Genomic DNA, 22,831 nt, shown 5'->3' with positions numbered 1-22,831 from the left:
AACAGTAAAGTTCAAAAATACACAAAGACAAATAAAAGAACACTATAATACTTCATTTAGATGATAAACCACGCCAGTCCATAGAATCTATTATTCAAGATCATCATGTTTTATTTGTGAAGTTAATATGGAATAAATATCAACACGGTCTTGGTATCTGCAGATGAATCTTTTTTTAGAAAAAGATAAAGACCTTCTTTAATAAAACCCTGGTTTATTAGTTTAGTGATCTGATACTGGTGACATTCTATTAAGTCTAAGTAGCATTTAGAAGCACTTGAATACCAAACGAGTTAGGAAATGTATATCCCATATGCAGGTGTAGTTGGTATATTGCTAAGGTGGGAGAAATTCGTAATTTTGATATTAAAATCGTCTCGTTTTTCATAGATTACTGATAATTTATTAGTTATATATTATGTAATGTATGCTGTTATCGTAGTTTAACAGTCCATAAGCGGTAGTAAAGACAGTTTGTTACATAATAAAGTTCAAGAAAAAATAATTTTTAGATGCCAGCGTCCATTGGGAACACTTTTTATACTCATTTAGCTAGAATGTGCTTGATTTTTAAGAAATGTAAAATGTGTTTAAGTTGTTTAATACAACAGCTAACTACACCTTTTGACATATCAAATGTATATCATAAGGGGAAATGCAATACTTAATAAGCAGTCGGAATGTTTCTTCACTTACTTGCTATCATAAATGTTCTAGAGTTACCACCAAGACTATCCTTTAGCAGCCACGTTAATTTAGAATCTCTATACGGAATGAAAACCTTTTTCTCTATGTCTGTGTCGGAAGATTTAGCTGAAAAGAAACGAACAATCTAACAGACTTTGAAAACGCCTAATACAATAGCTGCAATACATTAAGAAATATTTTTATTTTAGCATAAGAAGAAATAGTAGCAAACTTTCACTTGGTTAAAACAAAATTGTGGAAATAGTTGAATAAAGACAAATTTGTCAAGTAAAAATATTATACTTGCTGTATTTTTAAGTTTGAATCTGTAAAGAAACGTAATTCATGACGTACTATAATTTTGCTTTCCTGATTATAGAATTCAAACATTATAAAATTGAGAATGGAAATGGGGAATGTGTCAAAGAGACAACAACCCGACCAAATAAAAAAACAACAGCAGAGAGTCACCAACAGGTCTTCAATGTAGCGAGAAATTCCCGCACCCGGAGGCGTCCTTCAGCTGGCCCCTAAACAAATATATACTAGTCCAGTGATAATGAACGCCATACTAATTTCCAAATTGTACACAAGAAACTAAAATTAAAATAATACAAGACTAACAAATTAAAGGCCAGCGGCTCCTGACTTGGGACAGGCGCAAAAATGCGGCGGGGTTAAACATGTTTGTGAGATCTCAACCCTCCCCCTATACCTCTAACCAATGTAGAAAAGTAAACGCATAACAATACGCACATTAAAATTCAGTTCAAGAGAAGTCCGAGTCTGATGTCAGAAGATGTAACCAAAGAAAATAAACAAAATGACAATAATACATAAATAACAACAGACTACTAGCAGTTAACTGACATGCCAGCTCCAGACTTCAATTAAACTGACTGAAAGATTATGATTTCATCACATGAACATCAGGCACAATCCTTCCCGTTAGGGGTTTAGTATGATACCTTCATAAAATATATGAGAAGAACATAACCCGATTATGAATTATTATGAATTATTTCAGTTATTACTTGATTTATTTCACTTGACAGGGCGGAGTTAAAACGGTTCGCTCATCATTGACCAGTCCATCTACTGGTAGGTGTTTTGGGTTTCAGTTATGGTTATTGTAAATTCGTTTGGTGACACTGATAGCTGATTGAAAAGCAATGATAATTATAACGGCAATCGTCCTTATCACACACATCTTCAAATAGACTGTCCTTATGCAAATTAAAACGTAAGCTCCAAGCGCCCGATCAGTTGAAATAACATTGGTCATATCAGCCTTTAAACAGGTTCCATATGGCTTGATAGTCTGATTTTCATTGGAACGCTTGTGAGTTTTTACAGGTAAAATATGAACTCTTAGGCACATTTTTTTCCCTTTCCCATTGCACGCACAAATTGTATTCTAAAAGATATACCTAGTAGTGTAATAACTGTTCCCAGAGTGACAAGTGATCTGTTTATATTACCACCTTCTTTCAGTCTTTGTCCAGTAGCCCCTGAAGCATCTGCACTTTCACTTAAAAGAATGAGAAAACAAAGTACAAATACAAAACAATAATGTGTCCCCAGTACCCGGATGCCCCACTCACACTATCATTTTCTATGTTCAGTGGACCGTGAAATTGGGGATCAAAACTCTCATTTGGCATTAAAATTAGAAAGATCATATCATAAGGAACATGTATACTAAGTTTCAAGTTGATTGGCCTTCAACTTCATCAAAAACTACCTTGACCAAAATTTTAACCTGAAGCGGGACGGACGGACGAACGAACAGACAGACGAACGGACGTACAGACCAGAAAACATAATGCCCCTCTACTATCGTAGGTGGGGCATACAGAAAATTTGAACGCATGAAATGTCTTAATTTTGGGGTTTTTATTTATTTACGAAAGTATAAAGTTAAATCTACAAGCAAAATATGTTAGTTATAATCATGCAACAAAAAAGCAAATGATTCTCACGAAAACAAATGTTCCAAAAGCATCGGTTTCGAATTTATTATAAAAGTGAAAGATTTCAAGTGGACGACACGGTACTAGTATTTTGAAACCATCTTTATTAGACCAAAGGTTTAAAATACGTTAACAATATATAAAAGGTGTTTGAGCATACAGAATAAATCAACGTAATAGGACAGATCACAAGTATATCAATTAGGTTTTAAAATATTTAAAAACATTATGAACTGAAAATTGCAGACACAGTATTCGTTAGGGTGATTTTAGTATAGAAGCACTTGGTACTAGGTATATGAAAACTCACCTTCCAGCCAGATCTACCAAATGAATTCTACTTTGGGTTTCATAAGGCATTCCATTAAACATTCTAGCCTAAAGCATATACAAAAATGTGAATAAACCAGCAAAATAAAAAAAAATGTAAAAATAAAAAAGGCACGTTCATAGACATGTAAGTCAGTACTGCATTGGATTTTTTTTTTTTTTTTTGATTGTTCATACAGATTCATATCTCTTTGAAAATAGACACACATCATCAGTTGAAATTTGGATTGATGAGATATCGAAAAACCTAATTTCTTCCAATCTCAAATTAACATGCCTAGTTTTCAAAAAGCTTAGGTTTCTTGGTTATGGCCAATATAGTGACACGAAGTGTATAAGTGTTATTTTCATTCGATGAAACTCTTTTCTTATAGCTATCACAAAACGTTCTTTAACTGTTACATTTAAAAAAAAACATTACGAAGGTATAAATTATATTTTTTTCAACACATTCATTACAATCTAATGAAAAATCTGCAAATTCTAAATTTTGATATAATCATAGATAAAACAGAAAACGCAAAGAATGCCTTACATATTTAGATTTGTAAAAGAGGGACGAAAGATACCAAAGGGACAGTCAAACTCATAAATCCAAAACAAACTGACAACGCCATGGCTAAAAATGAAAAAGAAAAACAGAAAAACAATAGTACACACGACACAACATAGAAAACTAAAGAATAAACAACACGAACCCCACCAAAAACTAGGGGTGATCTCAGGTGCTCCGGAAGGGTAAGCAGATCCTGCTCCACATGTGGCACCCGTCGTGTTGCTTATGTGATTACAAATCCGGTAAATAGTCTAATTCGGTAGGTCATATTCATGAAAGGGAAGGGGATTGTAGTTACGACGTAAGGAACATATCCGATATCATTTGTGAAACGGTTATTCCATAACGGTCAACCAACTCGTGATGGCGTCCGTAAAATTTACGAAGGGATGATTTCAACTTCACCATTTGGAACTCTTGGTTTAATAGCTTCCTTGTGAGCAGTAAACCTCTATCAAGAAAATCATGATAGGAAATGCAAGCACGGGAATATCGTATCAATTGGGAGATATATACCCCGTATGCAGGTGCTGCTGGAATGTTGCTACTTAGAAATGGAAAATTCACAATTGGAAAGCTGAAATCATCTCTTTTGTCGTAAAGTTTTGTTTTCAACCGACCCTCATTGTCAATTTCTAGATGTAAGTCAAGATATGAAGCCGACTTAACTGTAAATGTTCAACATATATACAAAATATTGTTACATAGAGATGTTATGTACTTAAATGAAAATCTTAAAGTGAGAATACCTGAGTAAATATGAGAGTAAATATAGCATGTGACCTGCTGCTGACGTCATTCATATTAGTTGGTGCTGTACATCTGAAGGTTCAAAATAGTTCACATAAAAATTATTATCCTTTGTATAAAATGATTTAAAATAAACTTGCATGTATTTTTAATATAGTTTTCGCTTTACAGTCTATGGTTGAGATTCCTTAGGAATTTTACAATATGTTATCATTTCTAAAACTAAAAATGTCTAATACTAAGGCTGTTCTAAATCAGGAATAGATAACCTTAGCTGTATTTGGCAAAACTTTTAGGAATTTTGATCCTCAATGATCTTCAACTTTGTACTGTATTTGACCTTTTTGGATTCGAGCGTCACTGTAGACGAAAGGCGCGTTTGGCGTAATTACAAATTTCAATAATCCTGGAATCTTTGATGAGTTTATTTTCAACCTAATACGAAATCTTAATCACATAGATTTTTTTTTTATTTCTTTAAAGGGGCACTAGCTATCAAATTCATTGTAACCGATTTGACTCAAATTCTCATATTTGGTTTATAACAATGTAAAACATTTATCCAAACTATCAAAAGTCTAAAATAAACAGTTTACAGAGCATGGGGTAGATAATATATAGGTCCGTTTCGTGTGTATTTTAGTCCAGACGCCATCTAATTAACTATCGATTTGACCTCAGATGACCATATAAGCGATGTAAACAAAAATAAAGATACGAATAGATTAAACCAACACGTGCAATTGCATTTTTATAGGTCTGTTTGATTTTATTTTATAGATTAAAAATAGATGTTTCTCATTGTTTTTAATCATATAAGAATGATTTTATGTGCATCGAATTAGTAATCAAATGATTTACCGTTGTTTCACTTTCATTGTTGACATTCTTTTTCTTTAAATAACCAGTACACGTACAATGCATGCGTTGTCAATCTCTAGCTAGGGGTTAACTTGAAGTTCACATGAATACCGGTTAGAATGATGATGACGTTTTCACTTGCAAGTGAATCAGTCAAAAATTATGTTTAATCGCTTATTTCAACAAAATTAAAGGAAATAGATTGCTAAAAGCAAATTATTATTTCATTATTCCAATTTGATTAATGATTGATCTAAAAAAAATCATACTTTATTTTTATATATATATCGTAGCTAGTGCCCCTTTAAAATATATCATCTTAAACAGATTTGTTTGTTAATACTATTTTTGTTAACTGTATGGTAGTTCACCTTACCAGCACTAGCTGTGTAGTTTAACAATAAATACTAATTAGAATCGGGATGACGATGATGCTGGGTTGGCGTTTAATTTCAAAAGGTTATTGTTACATGAATATCAGAACTTTGGTATGTCAATAAACTCATCATAGATCAATGTCATATCGTGTTTTTTACAAAACCCACATCTAGTTCGCATAGTAACAAACCTTTGGAAGATATGTCAGCCCGGACTCATTATTTTTACTCCCAGCCGATCAGTTTTTGCGCTTACACCTAAATACCGCATTCTTAGCAAAGAAGCAGCTAAATCAATTCAAAGGTCTTTTGTTTATCCCTTGTGTCGATGAAAATTTAACTCAGAAAAATGTGTTTGCAATACTTATAAATGAATTAACAAAATGTGTTATTTTGTATCAAAATCGTGTTTCATAGCAAAGCATATTGATGAGTGGTCTTTCTACATTATTAATATATATGTATTCTAAGGAGAACACTCAGTTAAAGGTTAATTTTTAAAAACTTGTATACCCAATTCCATATGCCAATTTGGACATCTCTGAATGAAACAAAGGCATTATAAATATGTTCAACCTCGTTATTGATAATGTGTATGCTTAATAATATCCAGCAGTAGCGATTTCTTTTGACTTATTCCACTCTTACCTATTCGTTTCCCCTATACGAATAAGTTCATTTGCATCTTGTAAGCTGTCTGCTATATGATGGGATAAATCTAAAGGATAAAAATTATAAATTATATTTCATCGCAGGTTTTTTTTTTTGGTTCTCCTGGCCTATGTATTACTTCTATGAGATTCAAAATTAAGTTCTGTTATTCAAATGTTCATAGTGTGGTCAGTGTAATTCCAAGAAATCTTTATTCTGATTATAAGCATACATATTCTTTTAATAAACTTGTGTATTCATATGTCAATGACAACCACTATCTTGTCTATAAATATGTCATTATTCGTTGCTTGGAGTTATATTTAAGACAAGATCGTTCGATGTAGTATTAAAGCAAATGCTAAATTATAACCAATCACACTGTAGTTTACACAATTACTAAGCTTAAAAAAAAGGTATCTTTCTTTTCCCTGTAATATTTTGACTTCATTATATAAAAAAAAACTTGTTTGTGTTTCTTTTTTTTTTTAAGTTTTCATCAATTGATGAACTTTAAATATAAGTAAACTTCTGTTGCTGAACTTTGATTGTGGATGTTTCCCTTTCAGTCGCATCGTTATATACTATTTGAGACATGTTTACCATGCGATAGATACATTATGTATATATTTGTCTATATAATATTATCATCGGTACTGTCATGTTTCTTGACCTGAAGCCTCCTGCTACATGACAAGAGTTTGGGATTGCAATATACATTGTATTACTTAATGTAATGTTATATTAGCTGTTTTCGCTTTTATTTTCAATCTGAAGTGATACATCTGTACTGATGTCAATATTAGAATATGTTACCTTCAACATATGGGCCATACTTAGGGTGCTCTCTAACACGTAAACCCTCTCGAGCTCTATCGGGGGTTTCTAGTAGATCTCTTACTCTCTCGTTATATATTTCCATAAAACTGAAATAATAGAGAAAACATTTTTTAGATTTGCAAGCATTTAATAAAGAGCAAACTATAACGGTATCTGTAAATGAGACAACATCATAAATGCTACAAGTAACGAACAAATCATGCACAATTTATGTGCTTGAAAGATTGAGAACCAAAAAAAGCATTGGAGATGAATATTAAAACATGAATTAATTTTCGATTATTATAATGACAATCCATCCTCCTGTCCCCGTGTATAACGATTCACCGAATTCGACTTTTTACCTGATGCTTACTTCCCTTGAGAAGTATATCACGTGATACAAGTGGAGAAGAAACTGTTTAGGTAATCTTTCGAGCACCATTGGTTCTTCGTCCGTCTTATTTTTTCTACGTTTCTTAATGTTTCCTAATCGTGAATTATATATTTTTCCATTGTACATGGTGTATTTGTCCTGCGACGTATTTAATTAACCATTTTAACACACTCCTTATAGACATGAGTCCACCATGTCATGCCATTGTAGACTTTTCAGTAAAATCATGACATCACCTCACCAAAAATTTTCTATGCCGCAATAGTGTCAATTTGATGGGTTTGTTTTAGTTATTTATCATGTTTATAAAATTCAAGTGTCGTTAAATGTCGGGTTATCTTATTTAATGCGAAATCTTTTATGCAAATTGTAGTAACAGTTACCTTATTTCTGTTCTATATGTTGCAGACTGGTCATTCATCTTCAGAAAAATATCCTAAAAGAGGGCAATGTCTTATTTTACTTCAGAACTTGACAGGTACGCAATTACAAAATAAAAAAAAATCGTGTATTTGTGTTATTCATTCTTACTCCGCGTCCCCGAGAGAATAACCACCCCAGTAGTCAAACCATCTGCGTTGACAATAAATATCATTGGTATGGAAAAGAAACTAACTGTAAACAATTTGTTTTTATCATTTCAAAATGCTAAGGACTTTCTACCAAAGGAATAAATTATCTTATTTGGCCAAAATAATCGGATTTTGATCCCCAATGCACTTCATCTTAGAACTTTATTTTGCCTTTATATATATTTTTTTATTCCAGGGTAACTAATGAGTCATTTGTAGACGAAACGCGTTTGGCGTACAACATTTTAATTCTGGTATCTACGAGTTAATTTGACAAATAATGTTATAGATATTAATTACTGTATGTACCTATTGTGATATTATGAGAGTTGTATAAGTAAGATCTACAAACAACTAATTGTATAATCAATACTACGTATGCCTTTCATCGGTATAATCAAGCTTAATGTCAACAACACTGTTCTTTAAATGGTATTCAGATCCTACGTAATGATCATAGCTTTGAATTATTTGACATTCAAAACTTTTTGAGAGGGCGAAAATAAATATACCTGTATCCTTTATAGTATTTGATGTTATGCAGATCTGTGTTATTAACTGTTTAATTCATTCATATCGCACCTTTCAGTTCAGCTCAGTTTTTTCTCTTTTTTTCTTTATTCAAGTGCTAGTTTTATGATTTTCGCGTTTTGTTATCTATAGTTTCTTTGATAGTGTCCCCTTTTTAACTGTTTCGTTTGTGTAGACCGAGTACGATTCAGAGCTTTACATATTTTAAATACACTGGTCTGTAATTAAGTACCCTATATACTGACATCTACATTATTCGTTTGTGAATATTTTGTTCTACAGATGTTGGTTATAGTACAACCCTTTTCATTCATCATTACAATGCACAGTTTGATATTTAGTTTTGTTTTGAGAGGTTAATATCTATTTATTTAGTATTGACACTTTTATCTTAACTTTAATTGGTTGATGTTTTTTTAGGTACTTTCAATTGTGTCAACCAGGGATATTTTAATTTGATAGAATGGACTCTGATTGCATGTATTAAAAATCAAAATTACAAAATACTGAACTCCGAGGAAAATTCAAAACGGAATGTTCCTTGTCAAATGCCAAAATCAAAAGCTCAAACACATCAAACGAATGGTTAATAACTGTCATATTCCTGACTAGGTACAGATATTTTCTTGTGTAGATAATGGTGGATAAAACCTGGTTTTATATCTAGCTAAACCTGTGGTATCTATGATGGTTTATTCACTTGTATGAAAGTCGCATCAATTTTCATTATGTTGACAACGATGTGGGAACAAAACAAACAGACATAATTTATGGATATCGTTACCATAAATAACTTTAAATTTAAATAAATTCTTTCATAGATTCAAAGATTTTATTAGTACATTTGGCTATACCTGTAAACGTATTAAACAAGGTAATTCACATCCTAAATTCAATGGTAGTATTGTACTAAAAGCGCGGGAAGCACTATGTGATCCATGTAAACTCATCGAACCTTTTAACAAACTTATTAGTAAAGGTTATCTTACCAAAGTTGTATTTAGGTCTTCAAATATAGTTCACATATGCATAAATATCGATTTTGTCATCAGCAAATTAATACATAACTAATTTTGACTTCTTTTTAAACGGGATGTATAAAGACATATCCACGTTCATTTTATAAAGACGTTAACTCATAACTATCCTACTGCCTGTCGATACATTTATTTTTGGCATAGCACAAGTCATGTCTTCTTTGAATGTCCATGACGTTAAAATACTAAATCCCTGGGATTTGTTTTAGTTGACTTTAGTCTCTAATGCATGATTTTTTATTATTACTTGTTTTTGGCTTATAACTAGCTGTCAGAAGCTGCGAGTACTTTCAAATCGTACTCTCTTGTTTATTTGACCGGTTGATATTATTTTTTATGCTTTTTTTTTTTACGTTATTTATTCAGGGTTATATCTCGTATATATACCAGCTTAGACAAGTGTTTTGTATTACTATAAATTTTCACGTCTTCGTATTTTGAACAGCATTATCTATTTTGTAAAAATATTTCCTTTCTCATTTTAAACTGTATACCTGACAACAAAATTATGTTCGTTTACCTATGTATATTATTGTACTTGGCGGATTTTTGTTCATGATCGTTCATGGATAGTGTTGTTTTTTCTGAAATTGTTTAACATCTTACAGCGGTCTACTATTGTTGACTTCATTTTTCACCCCTTATTTTATTGATTTTAAATTTACATTGTATCATAGATCAAAGTTATTCGTTCAATGTATATACACTTGTGTAAATATTTCTTTTGACTGAGTTAAGCCATTTCAATTGATATTTTATAGTGTGTCTTTCTATGTTGTGGTGTTACACTATTGTTTCAGATGGTAATTATTAAAACGTTTAAACCAGGTGCATTCGTTTGCACCTGTCCTGTGTTAGGAATCTGATGTTCTGGTGCCCTTCATGGCATCCCTCAGGCAAAGTTGGCTTTGGAAGGATTTGACTATTTATTTTAGATATTTTTGACATATAGCTATTCAACGGTTTCGGTATTTATACATCTTCGGATTTCAAATGTTTGGCTTTGAGCGTTTCTGATTAAGGTAAATCCAGGAAAGCGATTCGGACGTAAGAATTTTTTAAACGTGTTATTTTCAATTTTTTTGCTGTTTGCTGTGAGCCGAGGCTCCGTGTTGAAACCCGTACTTTGGCGTATAATGGTTTACTCTTATAAATTGTGACTTGGCTGAAGAGTTGTCTCATTGGCACTCATACCATATCTTCTTATATCTATACAATAGGTAAAAAATGTCAAAAATAGGGGTACCGCAGTCAAAGATCATTGGCTTTTTCAAACTTTGACTCTGGTCATTCGCTATAAAGATTAATCAATAAACGTGCTCCTACAATAGCAAATTTAGTATGTGGGATTTCAATTGACGTACCTAGTAAGATATATAGGGGTAAGTGTTTGTTCACTAATTCCTTCTTTCATTATCTAGTATGTGTTTGATATACTTACATTACATATCCTTGGAATTAGACCTCTGTTTTCCTAAAACAATTTAATTTCATCCATGAATTCATAAGCTTTTTGATGGTAGATTATCCGATAAAAGGTACTAATTATAGTTCATCGATCAAGTTTGAAATAAGTAATGAGACATGATGACATATAGTTTTTTTTTTAATTAATGTCAATGAGTACTACGCGCGGGCGAGTTTGTACTGCTGGTGAAATAATTATGCACATACAAATTAAAAATAATAAAAGTGAATTGGCATTTGAAGTTCGTGTGACTTTTGTTCACTAGCTAATTTTTCAATAATCTTTTATGAAAAGTCGAATTTCTTTCTATCTATGCATCCCCAAAGGGATAAAGAAATATGGAGACTTTTCTTCCGACAGCATTTGTACCCTTGTCAAAGTGGGTGTTTACATGAGTGTGCTGGATTTACAAGTACACCGCCCGGCAAGGCCGGTCAAATGGGAACGTTAAATACGATACGTCGTGTAAAGAGTGTCATACGCTCTCCACAGTAAAAAATGTACCACAATATTTTATGGGTCTATAGATGGCCTGATTCAAGGCAAAATTTCTTTACCTATCTTATCTATCCTCATTTTTCAGTGGCAGTCAAAAATTTTCAGACCTTCATTCCGAACGGCCTCTATTAAGGAACTGACTATTGTATGTAGCGTTAGTTTGTTCCCGTCCTGAACATGTAATAAGTATTTGCCATATTCTAATGCAACAATGTTTGTAACGTTCATTTTGATTGGATAAAGTCACTTTTTTACATGACATCAATTGACAATTGATGCTATGGGACGTACGCGCAAGCGTAGACGACATATTGCAGATTTTAATTACATGTTTTAACGTTGTTTTCTGTCAGTTTCATTAGAATGGAGATAACTATATTGTATTTTAAGCTCCGACGGCATCAATTGGGGATTTGATGGTCGCAAATACCCGTTTACTGTCTCCGCTAACGCGTGGCCAGTAAACCTAATTTGCAACCATCAAATCTCAAATTGATGCCGTCGGAGATTAAAATATAATACAGTTATCTCCTAATTGATGTTATGGAACGTACGCGCCAGCATAGACGGCATATGACATATTTTAAATACATGTTTTAACGCTGTTTTCTGTCAGTTTCATTAGAATTGAGATAACAATATCATTTGAAGCTCCGATGGCATCAATTGGGGATTTGATGGTCGCAAAACGCGTCGCCAGTAAACTTAATTTGCAACCATCAAATTCCCAATTGATGCCATCGGAGCCTAAAATACAATGCAGTTGTCTCCTAAATTAACGTTAAGCAACCAATAACTAACAAAAATATCTACAATGTTTGGGTAACTATATACATACCTGCGTTCCGATCATTGTGTAGGTTTTACCTGAACCAGGTTGCCCATAGGCGAATGCGCATGCATTGAAACCATCATAAGCAGATGACACAATATCTGTTCCAAATTCCTGAAAAACCTACAAATAACATGGTTTCTTTATTGTACAGTATTGTTTTATATCAAATTGATTATTAATCTAATGTCTTCTTAAAATAATTTTATAGAAACACAATTGGTGTAAATTAGCAACGCATTTAATTCGTTAGCATTCCAACTTGTGTTAAACAATATATACCAATTTATTTTTTCTGAAATTTCCGCTGTTTAACGTCGTCGTCATCATACTCGTTCCCGTCGTCATCAAATTCATCCTAAAAATATATCGAAATCAAATTTATAGTTTACCTTTTCTTGTGAACAATAATTTGAATCATCCTGATCAACTGACCAAAATATGTAGTTAAAAGAAAATTCTTTGGTACGAGTAGCTTCTCTAGCTACGTCTCCTTCACAACCAAACTCTGGAATCTGAAATAAAATTATTTCTAAATAGACATTCAAAACTACTTCTTACTTAACTTAACTCTAGGGTACTTAAACAGCCTCGGTTTTGGTTTGACCCGGATTTGTTTTTGGTTAATCGATTTATATTAATGGAAAAGCGGTATATGCTGTCTTTATTTTTCAATTTCATTATCTTCAGTATGTGTTAAGTTCATAAAAAACAATTCTGCTTTTGTAATATGCTGAAATTCGGACCATGTGATACCGTCATATGTTTCAAACGGTGTATATAAAATGCAGCCGTATGTTCCCTTTACCTCGAACATAGTTACGTTCACGTTTTAAAACTGCACAAATGTATGTATATGATACAAACCTGTGTCGTTTGAAAGTAACACATGTCGTTTAAAGCAACTCGTATCGTTTAAAATCAACCCGAGATTGTAGAACTATTAGATCTGCATAACTGTTAGCCAAAACGGGTTTTTTTCTCATTGTTCATGTTCTTCACGCAATCGATTATGCTTTTTAATCAATTGCAATTTTGTTTAGCAAGCAGCGTTTAAATGAAGCCTTCATTTTTATACTGAAATTCACACAGTATCACACTTACATATGCGTATGATGAATAAGCAAAGCCAACAGTCACATACTGCTGTTTAAAAGTCATACATCGATTCAGATCCGGGGTACAAGCTAAAAACTAAGGGAAACACAGCAAATATAAGAAGAAAACAACGGAACAACAGAAACACTGAAATACAACAGAAACAAACACCAACAAGATGTCCATGAGTATTTCATAACATAATAATGACCAAATCATAAATGCCTAGAGATGGCATAAACATACAAGTATGATAGATCACTGTCATCATTCAAGTACTAGTAGTTTAATTTGGATACGGGTCACTTTTTATGTAAAAGATGACACTAAATACAAATCACCTCTGGTGACAAAATCATAAATTTTTGTAATTACAAATCACGTTCATCAACATTTATAGATCTAAATCACCTGTGTTTGAATTAATGCACGTGCATGTCCTCACGAAGGATAACAAAGTGACATTCAAACGCACGTGTCGAAAATAAACAGATAATGTCATGGCAAAAAAGGACCAAAAGAAGAACAACAGTATAAAAAACACAGTTTATAAAACTAAAGATTGAGCAATACGAAACCCACCAAAATTAGGTGGTGTTTACAGGTGCTCTGGAAGGGTAATCCGATCCTGCTCCACAAGTGCCAACCGTCGTGTTGTTCATATAAGTCCAGTGTTAAGTTTTATGCGTTAGATCACATGATTCGAACAAACTGGTTTATTCAATTTCATGTATACATTCTGTTGGTAGCTATAACGTACAGTAAAGATAAGAGACAATGCATTTGAAGCTTTCTTACCTTATTATTTGTTAGTATGATCTTATCCGTAAATTGAACGACCACATCTGTATTTGCTTCGCGTTCCCTGCAAAATATCATTTATTTGATATAACATGCGTTTACGTGATGAATGTAGTATCGGGTTTCACTTTTTCAAAACCAGTGATAACCTTGGTTTGCGACGATTAGTTTTTATGAGATATTAAGCTTACAGGTGTTGTATTTTTCATACCCCCGATTTAAAAAAGTGGGGGTTTACTCTTTTACCTCTGTCTGTCCGTTAGACCATCCATCCATCCGTCAGTCCCTGTGCCCGTCCCATTAATATTTTCTTGGCATCTTTCTCAGGAACTACATTACATGGATTTTTTGAAATTTGGTTTTAGGTTTTATCAGCTAATGTGTGATGTGTTTTCATATTCATCACAGAACAACTTTCTATTTAACTAAGTATATTGTCAGGATATCATCAGTGAGCAGTAGCTCGCAGATCTTTTGAATAAGTGGTCACTAGAAATGATCACTGGTTTGAATGGTCGCTAGCTGGAGTCCGGTCAAATAATGTATGAGTTAAATTTATTCAAATAATCTTAATTTTAATTAATGCTAAGAAAAGGATTGAAATAACATTTTTTCATATCAGATAATTAAAAAATATGGACCATTCTGCTTTTTTACTCTTAAAATTTAAAGTATTTTTGCTTAGTCCAATTGCACTGTTTTATTACTCTTGGTGTTTGTCATTGGTCTTTAAGTTAACTTCATGTTTAGTGTATAGGATATAATATAACATATCGTTGATTTTAATAAGAAGATTATAATATAACCTTCTTGATATAACTGAAACGAATAAATAGGTTTCATGTTGTTATCGCCGGCTAGTTTCTCACTTGAAATATATGTGAAAATAGTAAGTTAGGCGACATATAGATTTACTTTAGTGCAAAAAAAAAGGGATATGGGAAGGTGAAAAGGTTTGCTAATTACCTCAGATTCATAGGTCTTACACGAACAGCAACTTTAACCGAAGTCATGACTGTACATTTAATATATGTCCGGATGATTTACATATATCATCGTGTTATCAATCACACATTTAGTGTACACAAACTTACTGTGATAAACATTATCAAACTTTGTTATCTACTTTGTTTGGTAAAAAATACACGTCAAATATTAGTACTTATATTATTTATAAACAAAATAACTTTTTCGTTGAATCAAAATACAGAAATATGAATTATTTCCTTAAAAAATATTTTAATTGAGGGATTTCTATCTGCCAGTCTTAGTCATGGTGTAAAGCGCCGAGAAAGGCAGCCTTCAATTTTTGAAAGATAAATAAATATCAGTCTTATTATCTGCCTTTGCATGGGAAACATGCAGACATTAGAATGTCTGTTATTTCACATGCTACAAATTGAAAGTTTTTGTTTATTTTCCTTTACAAACATAACATGCATAGGTAAAAAAAAGTTTAAATTATCATTTTAGTTAAAACATCTGTGTGCACATTCGTTTAAAGTAGGTATAGAGTTATTCCTCTTTGATTTAGTTTCTTTGCACATGTTTGATATGACCTGGATTCCAAACACATACATATATCAATAAAAGGAGATGTGGAGTGAACGTCAACCAGACAGTAAACCAACAACATAAAAAGCAAAGACCACTAGAAGGCTCTTCTAAAATAGACAATACGTCCAGTTCTAAATTGTCCAGTCTGAATATGCATGAAATATTTGCCACTGGGCGTTAAGCAATCAACAACCAATCAATCCAGTCTGTACAAGTTTTGAATACATTAAACAGTCAAAGATCTGCAATAAACACCCTCAAAACACAAATAAAAACATTATGCTAAGATATTAGAAACCTCCAACAATGTTTCTGACTTGTGATGGTCACGCAAGTAATATCGGCCGATGTTTGTGGTTTACATGTTTCATGTTTAATTTGAAATTTTACAATCAACATCATTGAGTTGTTCAACGACTTGTATATTCATTAACAATATTATTATGTCATCCTGACGGAGGTCGGGCGACATATTGTTATTGTTCAATTCTTTTTCTTTTCCTTATTATTCCACACTTTTTTGTCCAGACTATTTCTCGGTATTGTTTGGACCAATGGTGATGGAACTTCACTATAACGTTAACCCCCATGTCCAGATGTGCAATCGGGGGTTTGCATTTCCAAGATGGCTGCCGTTGTCATGGAACCAAAAAGAATGTGAAAAATCGGAAAGTCTCTCATATTGAATGAAACTATGGAAATGTTCTTTGGCATGTGAGGATCTGCCATCCATCTTTGAAATTTTCAAAATGGCCGCTGTTGTCATGGAAACAGTACAAATGTTAAAATTTCAAAAATGCTTTAAATTTTCTGAAATTAATCAGAATGATGTATTGTGAAGTAAAAATGTTAATTCAATGTTAAAATTTTTCGAAATGGCTGCCACTTAGTGGCAATTGGCGGATCAGGGTGACATATGCTATTGCTCGCAATGGCAATTCTAGTTGTCACTACTGTTATTTTTATTTACGTTGTTTTGGGTTTTTTTCTCACTCATCTCTATCAGTTCTTGTAGATAGCGACAACCATCCTTAATCAATTCTCTGGATTTATTTCAAGTACGAGTGGACTCAGTTATGTCCCTTGGGAACTTCTCAAGAACTTAATGCTCCGAGCCAACATACTAATTAGACATCTTTCAGTTGTAACAAAGAAGTAAGTTCTAATATCAGCTTTAGAAGGCGACTAAGCATCCGAAAATCTGAGTGCAAACTGACACAGTTTTAAAGACAATTGACAAATTGAATTCGAGTTCAGATGATACAAAAATAATAGATAAAGAAGAAAAATAATATAACTTAAAAACTAATGAACTCAGTTGACCAATAAATAATGATCTTTATTTTACTTCATGTTCTTGTCCTCCAGTTTTCAGATCTTATATAACCTTATAAGTCATGCAATTAGAATAAGATATGGTTAAATTTTCATTATTTCAAAAATTATAAACTGTATTCTTTTTTTTAACCTTATGCTGAAGCTAATTAGAAAGAAAATAGCGATACCTCTTTAAAGTCATCCTTTTTCTTTCAAATTAGTTCTGGCAATCAGTAATATGACCAACGAGATACTTAAACTTTGATAACCAGAATGCAAGTTGCAATGCATGAATGATAATGATCCGACATTGTGAGGAAATCTATCTTTAACCTAATGAGTTAAAATCCGCTAACCATGACGCTGTAAATTGCCAATGGACAATGCAATCTCTTTATTGTTTTTTCATCAATATCCAACCGAAAAATCGGACTTCTTTCACGAATAAAAACTGGCCGCCATAACACTCACGCTTCTTTCACCATTAAAAACAGTTGGCCATGATAATGCCAAAAGTGCAAAATAAAGGCAAGCGTAGTATACCGCTGTTCAAAAGTCATTAATCGGGTTACAAACTAGAACCGAGGAAAACACATCACCTATTAGAGGAAAATAAAGAAACAAAGGAACAGTGAATTGCAATAAAAACAAACGCCAACATTCATAGAAACGATCTATTTCATATATATAACAACTGCCATATTTCTGACTTGGTACGGGACATTTAGAAACAAATTATAGTTCGATCCTGGTTTAATAGCTAGCCAAACCCCCGCTTATACGGCAATATTAAAAAAATATCGCTAAAAGGACTTCACTACGTGACAGAAATACAGCACAAACACACGCAAGAATACTCATTACATAGTGACGCATTTATGTAACGAATATGTAATCTTGAACTTCATACAATTATTTTCACAATACCGGTCCAAACAATTATCTTGACAATGACGGTATTGAAAGACTAATTTACATTTATTTTGACTACTAAAACTATAAAAGTGGTTTTAACCCAATGAATCATTCATCAATATCCAACAGAAAAGTATTACTCGATAGAAGAAACCTCTGCTCTTGTGTGTTTCGATCTCGAACATTATAAAACCAACAATCTCGAAGCAACCAACAAAAGAAGTCAAACTTCATATCAAAGAGTAAATTCTACGAGGACTTCTATATTTTTAAAGATTATTATCCAGTCAGTTAAAAAAAATCATCTGATGCTTCTCAGCCCCTTATGCAGTGTTATAACTTTGTGCCGAATGTTTCTGATGTTACAGTTGTAATTTTACTGTCAATTACAAAGGGATATTCTCTTACAGACTTGTTTATTTTACGACATCAAGTTTGAACTTCGACATTAAAATTTACAAAAATTAATTATACAAATGTGTTTTAGACGAGCATTTCAGTGTAGTATAGAAGTAGATGATAGATTAACATTCTGTTACCAGTTTTAATCAAAACCTTTGTCATTTTGAAAGATAAATGTTTTGGAAGCGTGAGATTTTGTCATTAAATCTTTAAATGAGCAGGTAACAGATTCTTGATACCAGCGGGAAGACACCACATTCTAAACCCTATCTATGTCTTAAAAAAGCTTTGCCCAGGCTACTGTGAAACGTTCAATAACAAATAATTCAATATTATCTAATAGATCAAATGTCATAGTGGATCGAAGCTTTTGTAAACAGATTATTTGAATTTTGCTGATTTTAGTTAAGTCTAAGTTATAAAAGTTGCTTTCATGCTTATCAAGCATTGATTTTTAATAGAGACAAAGGGAAAGTTCTGACGTTAACTACCTGCTCTTGTCTATCTTAATACAAGGTGTTGTGGATTCATGTATAGATTCACCAATAAATCAGTCATCAGTAAGGTAAGGCTAGCAATGCATTACAATTTTATTTTTGTCGTCTTATTTTTTTGCATGTACGTAAATGATAATTGATCGACTTGGACCATGTGTTGCATATTTCTAAAACAAAAGTTTTGAATAGATGCAAAAAGGCCTGGTTGGGGTTTTAAAAAAGTAAAATAATGTGTAAAAAAATGAAGAAATATAGAATAAAACATGGTACCAGAAAATATAACAATAGGGGAAAACTGGTATTTTTTTTAGATACAAGTTTGCCGAATATTGCCAACATGTTTTCAAATATATTGCAAAAATACATACAAATTTAAGCTGTTCGTCAATTTAGTATATAATTATTAGCTCGAGGAGGATATCATTGGGTATCATCTGTTCTTTGATTTGTGTACCATGTAACTACTTGAATTGTATCATTTTAAATTTACTCAATTTTGTCACGATACATTCCTATGTTTACATTTTAACTGAGAAACAAATCTCTCATTTGTAAAAACAAATTAGATTAATGTATTTTACATTAAATTTACACGGAAACACAAAAGACAGTCATAGTTAAGACGTAATAAATGGCTTAGTGATATTAGTGTTATAAGGTATTCAGCTTTTAAAGTAGGTTTGGGGCATACAATTTGAAACCGTTTTTAGGCCTATAATTTGAAGTAGATTTTGGGCCTAGAATATGTTGTTTCCATATACTGTTTTTAGTTTTCTATGCTGTGTTTGGTATATTATTGTTTGTCTTTTTGGTCTTTCTTTCATTTTTGCCATCTTTCTTTCATTTTTTGCAATAAACAATAGTAAAGGACAGTAGGACAAACACATAAATTGCGAAAGAAAAAGTTAGAATTAAATTATAAGAAATGACTGTAATATTTTTTCTGTCTATTCGAAATAACATAAAAAATGTGGTGCACACTGTTAAATAACCCGCTACGCGCTTTATTCAGTGTGCACCAAATTTTATGTTATTTCTTCATAGACAGAAAAAATATTACAGTCATTCCTTAATTGTTTGTGTAATGATTTTTTATCTACAAAAAATATAATGTTTTTCTTCTTCGGCTTATTTTTCTTTCGCAAATTTATGTATTTGTCCTTCTGTCCTTTACAATTGTTTATTGTCCGTCTGTTGTCTGTAAACAAGGAATTTTCACGAACGATATATGTCTCAGTTTCTTGATGGTTTTTTTTCTCACTGATATCCCCTTAGACGAACAAGATCTCAAAGAGTTTGTTTTTTTACTTATTCAATGATTTAAATAAATATCAAGTATGTTTAAAATATATATCTCGAAACTTAATTGCTACGTATATATATGAAATTTTCGTCAAAACAAATATATGACATAATTGATAAAACATTTCATATAACACTTCATACTGTTAACACACATATCATATTGCATAAATCCAAATGTCTTGGTTGCGTTAGAACATTTTATTTTTGTAATCCCACTTTTAAGTGCAAAATTCGGTACATTTTTTTTTCAAAATCACATTAACATGTTTGTTTACGAACCATCTATACCAGTTCTTTTTTCATTTAGTTTTGAATAATGCTTCACTTAAAAAATGAATTTTCTTTTATTTTATAATCGATATTCAAAAGTGTACTTGACGTCATCGAAGCGTTTATGATCAATTTCCTGGTAAGCAATATTTCGAAGTATTTCATTGATACATATATGAGATAGCAGCTATCCGAAAAATCCTAACTTTTCAAGATCAAGTCATAACAACCTCTTGGTAAGAATAAACTCATCATAGATACCAGGACTAAATTTAGTATTTACGCTAGACGCGCATTTCGTCTACAAAAGACTCATCAGTGACGCTTTAATCCAAAAAAGTAAAAAAGGCCAAATAAAGTACGAAGTTGCAGAGCATTGAGGACCAAAATTCCTAAAAGTTTTGCCAAATACAGCTAAGGTAATCTATGCCTGAGGTAGAAAAGCCTTAGTATTTCAAAAAATTCAAAAATGTGTTAACAGTAAATTTATAAATATAACAATATCAATGACAATTCATGTCAGCACAAAAAGTGCTGACTACTCGGCTTGTCATACCCTCGAGGAAATAAATCTCCACCAGCAATGACATCGACCCAGTTGTTGTAAATAAACTCATCAGATACCAAGGACTTAATTTAGTATACGCCAGACACGCGTGTCGTCTACAAAAGACTCATCAGTGACGCTCGAATCCAAAAAAGTTAAAAAAGTTAAAAAAAAAAAAAAAAAAAAAAAAAAAAAAAAATGCCAAATAAAGTACGAAGTTGAAGAGCATTGAGAACCAAAATTCCTAAAAAAATTTGCCAAATTCACCTAAGGTAATCTATGCCTGAGGTAGAAAAGCTTTAGTATTTCCAAAAATTCAAAAATTTGTAAACAGTAAATTTATAAATATAACAATATCAACGAAAATTCATGTCAGAACAAAAAGTGCTGACTCCTGACCTTGTCATACCCTCGGGGAAATAAATCTCCACCAGCAGTGGCATCGACCCAATGGTTGTAAATAAACTCATCATAAGAAATTATATTACTGAAAACTTTTGATGATTTGCTGTTTCAATTAACATTAAACTATGAATAATATCTGAAGGAAAATATATATTTTTGGAGGAGGGGCTCAGTTTGAAAATAAGAATATAAACAAAATCATCCACCTTCTATCGAACACATCAAACTACAAGGAAACAGAAAAGTAAAGGTACTTTAATGTCAGCCAGAGTTTACTACTGAAACATCTGTATAGGTGCCAGGAAAACAAATCTTAACGAACGTATCAATTTCGGTTCTTGTGTCAAAATTGACCGATCGTCATTAACAACGTAAACATTAGTTTTCGGTCATCGAAATATTTTCAACAAAAGATGTATCACCCATATGTGCGGGATAAAGTAACCATTTTTGCACGTTCCATAGCTGTCTAACATCTCATATTTATCACGGGTTTTTCATCACACGTTCACATCTGACATACGTATACCCAAATAGCTGTAAACTAACTCTTCTTTCTGACCTACTGCAAACGATATTTCCATCCTCTAACTTCGTTACACCACAAAATAATGATGAAAAATTAGTTTTCCAGTGCATTTTCCGCGTCAATTAAATTTACATGATTCTTACATGTGTTAAACAACAAAAAAGCTTTTGGAACATATGATTATAATTTCTGTCGCCTTTCATCTTTTCTTGTTAAACACAACTTCACTTTCTTTACTCTAAATGTCTTTTCAAGACAGGTTTTGTAATCGTTTACTCAAAATACAAATTAATTAATAAAGCCACCTATCTCAGCATATAAATGCTTTCATATTTTGAAAAAAAAAGATTTCTGCTTTACAAGTCAGCGCTAAGCCATTGGGCTTTTTCTGACGTATACTACAAAGATATACAGCACTAAAAACTTCCTGTGATATTAGATCGATGTATTGCCCATCCTTTTTTATTTCATCTTTAGTTTTTGTTGTTGCTTGCATCTCTGTCAGTAGTTATAAATTATAACTTTTATCAATGATTCTGTTCGTTAAGGTTTTAGCTAGTGCCAGCGGCGTACAAAATGTGTAGGCTTGGATTATACAAATGAGGAAAGTTTAACGTTTTAGACATTGGATCTCTATGTAAAAACCTTGAAAGTGAGATGAGATAATTTAAAAAAAGGAAAAATCGCATATTTATTCTATAACAAATTTCGAAAAAGAATCGTGTATATATATACTATAACTAATGTCGTAAAAGACATAATATAAGAAATCACATCCATTCTAAATGTGCATGTCAAATTTCTCTCTCTCTCTCTCTCTCTCTCTCTCTCTCTCTCTCTCTCTCTCTC

General features: G+C 32.2%; 2 protein-coding genes across 2 annotated transcripts in view; one reads left to right on the top strand and one right to left on the bottom strand.

Annotated features, from left to right (window-relative positions):
* The window catches only part of LOC139516567 (kinesin-like protein KIF16B), a 55,403-nt gene extending 40,092 nt beyond the window's left edge, over positions 1 to 15,311 (bottom strand). The window contains exons 1-12 of the mRNA XM_071306747.1: positions 15,205 to 15,311; positions 14,236 to 14,302; positions 12,732 to 12,854; positions 12,346 to 12,462; positions 10,983 to 11,015; positions 7,785 to 7,837; positions 7,002 to 7,111; positions 6,183 to 6,252; positions 4,296 to 4,368; positions 2,971 to 3,038; positions 2,118 to 2,218; positions 697 to 813 (exon numbers count right to left, since the gene is read on the bottom strand). Of these exons, the coding sequence (XP_071162848.1) occupies positions 697 to 813; positions 2,118 to 2,218; positions 2,971 to 3,038; positions 4,296 to 4,368; positions 6,183 to 6,252; positions 7,002 to 7,111; positions 7,785 to 7,837; positions 10,983 to 11,015; positions 12,346 to 12,462; positions 12,732 to 12,854; positions 14,236 to 14,302; positions 15,205 to 15,251 (979 nt within the window). The 5' untranslated portion in view covers positions 15,252 to 15,311. The remainder of the gene's footprint in view (positions 1 to 696; positions 814 to 2,117; positions 2,219 to 2,970; positions 3,039 to 4,295; positions 4,369 to 6,182; positions 6,253 to 7,001; positions 7,112 to 7,784; positions 7,838 to 10,982; positions 11,016 to 12,345; positions 12,463 to 12,731; positions 12,855 to 14,235; positions 14,303 to 15,204) is intronic.
* A 3,558-nt stretch (positions 15,312 to 18,869) lies between these two features.
* Positions 18,870 to 22,831, top strand: part of LOC139516552 (uncharacterized) — a 72,357-nt gene continuing 68,395 nt past the window's right edge. The window contains exon 1 of the mRNA XM_071306726.1: positions 18,870 to 18,994. The gene's annotated coding sequence lies outside the window, so the exon portion shown is untranslated. The remainder of the gene's footprint in view (positions 18,995 to 22,831) is intronic.

The sequence above is a fragment of the Mytilus edulis genome, chromosome 3, assembly GCF_963676685.1.
Source record: "Mytilus edulis chromosome 3, xbMytEdul2.2, whole genome shotgun sequence".
Taxonomy (NCBI): domain Eukaryota; kingdom Metazoa; phylum Mollusca; class Bivalvia; order Mytilida; family Mytilidae; genus Mytilus; species Mytilus edulis.
The sequence above is the reverse complement of the archived record's forward strand: the minus strand, read 5'-3'. Positions and strand labels throughout refer to the sequence as shown.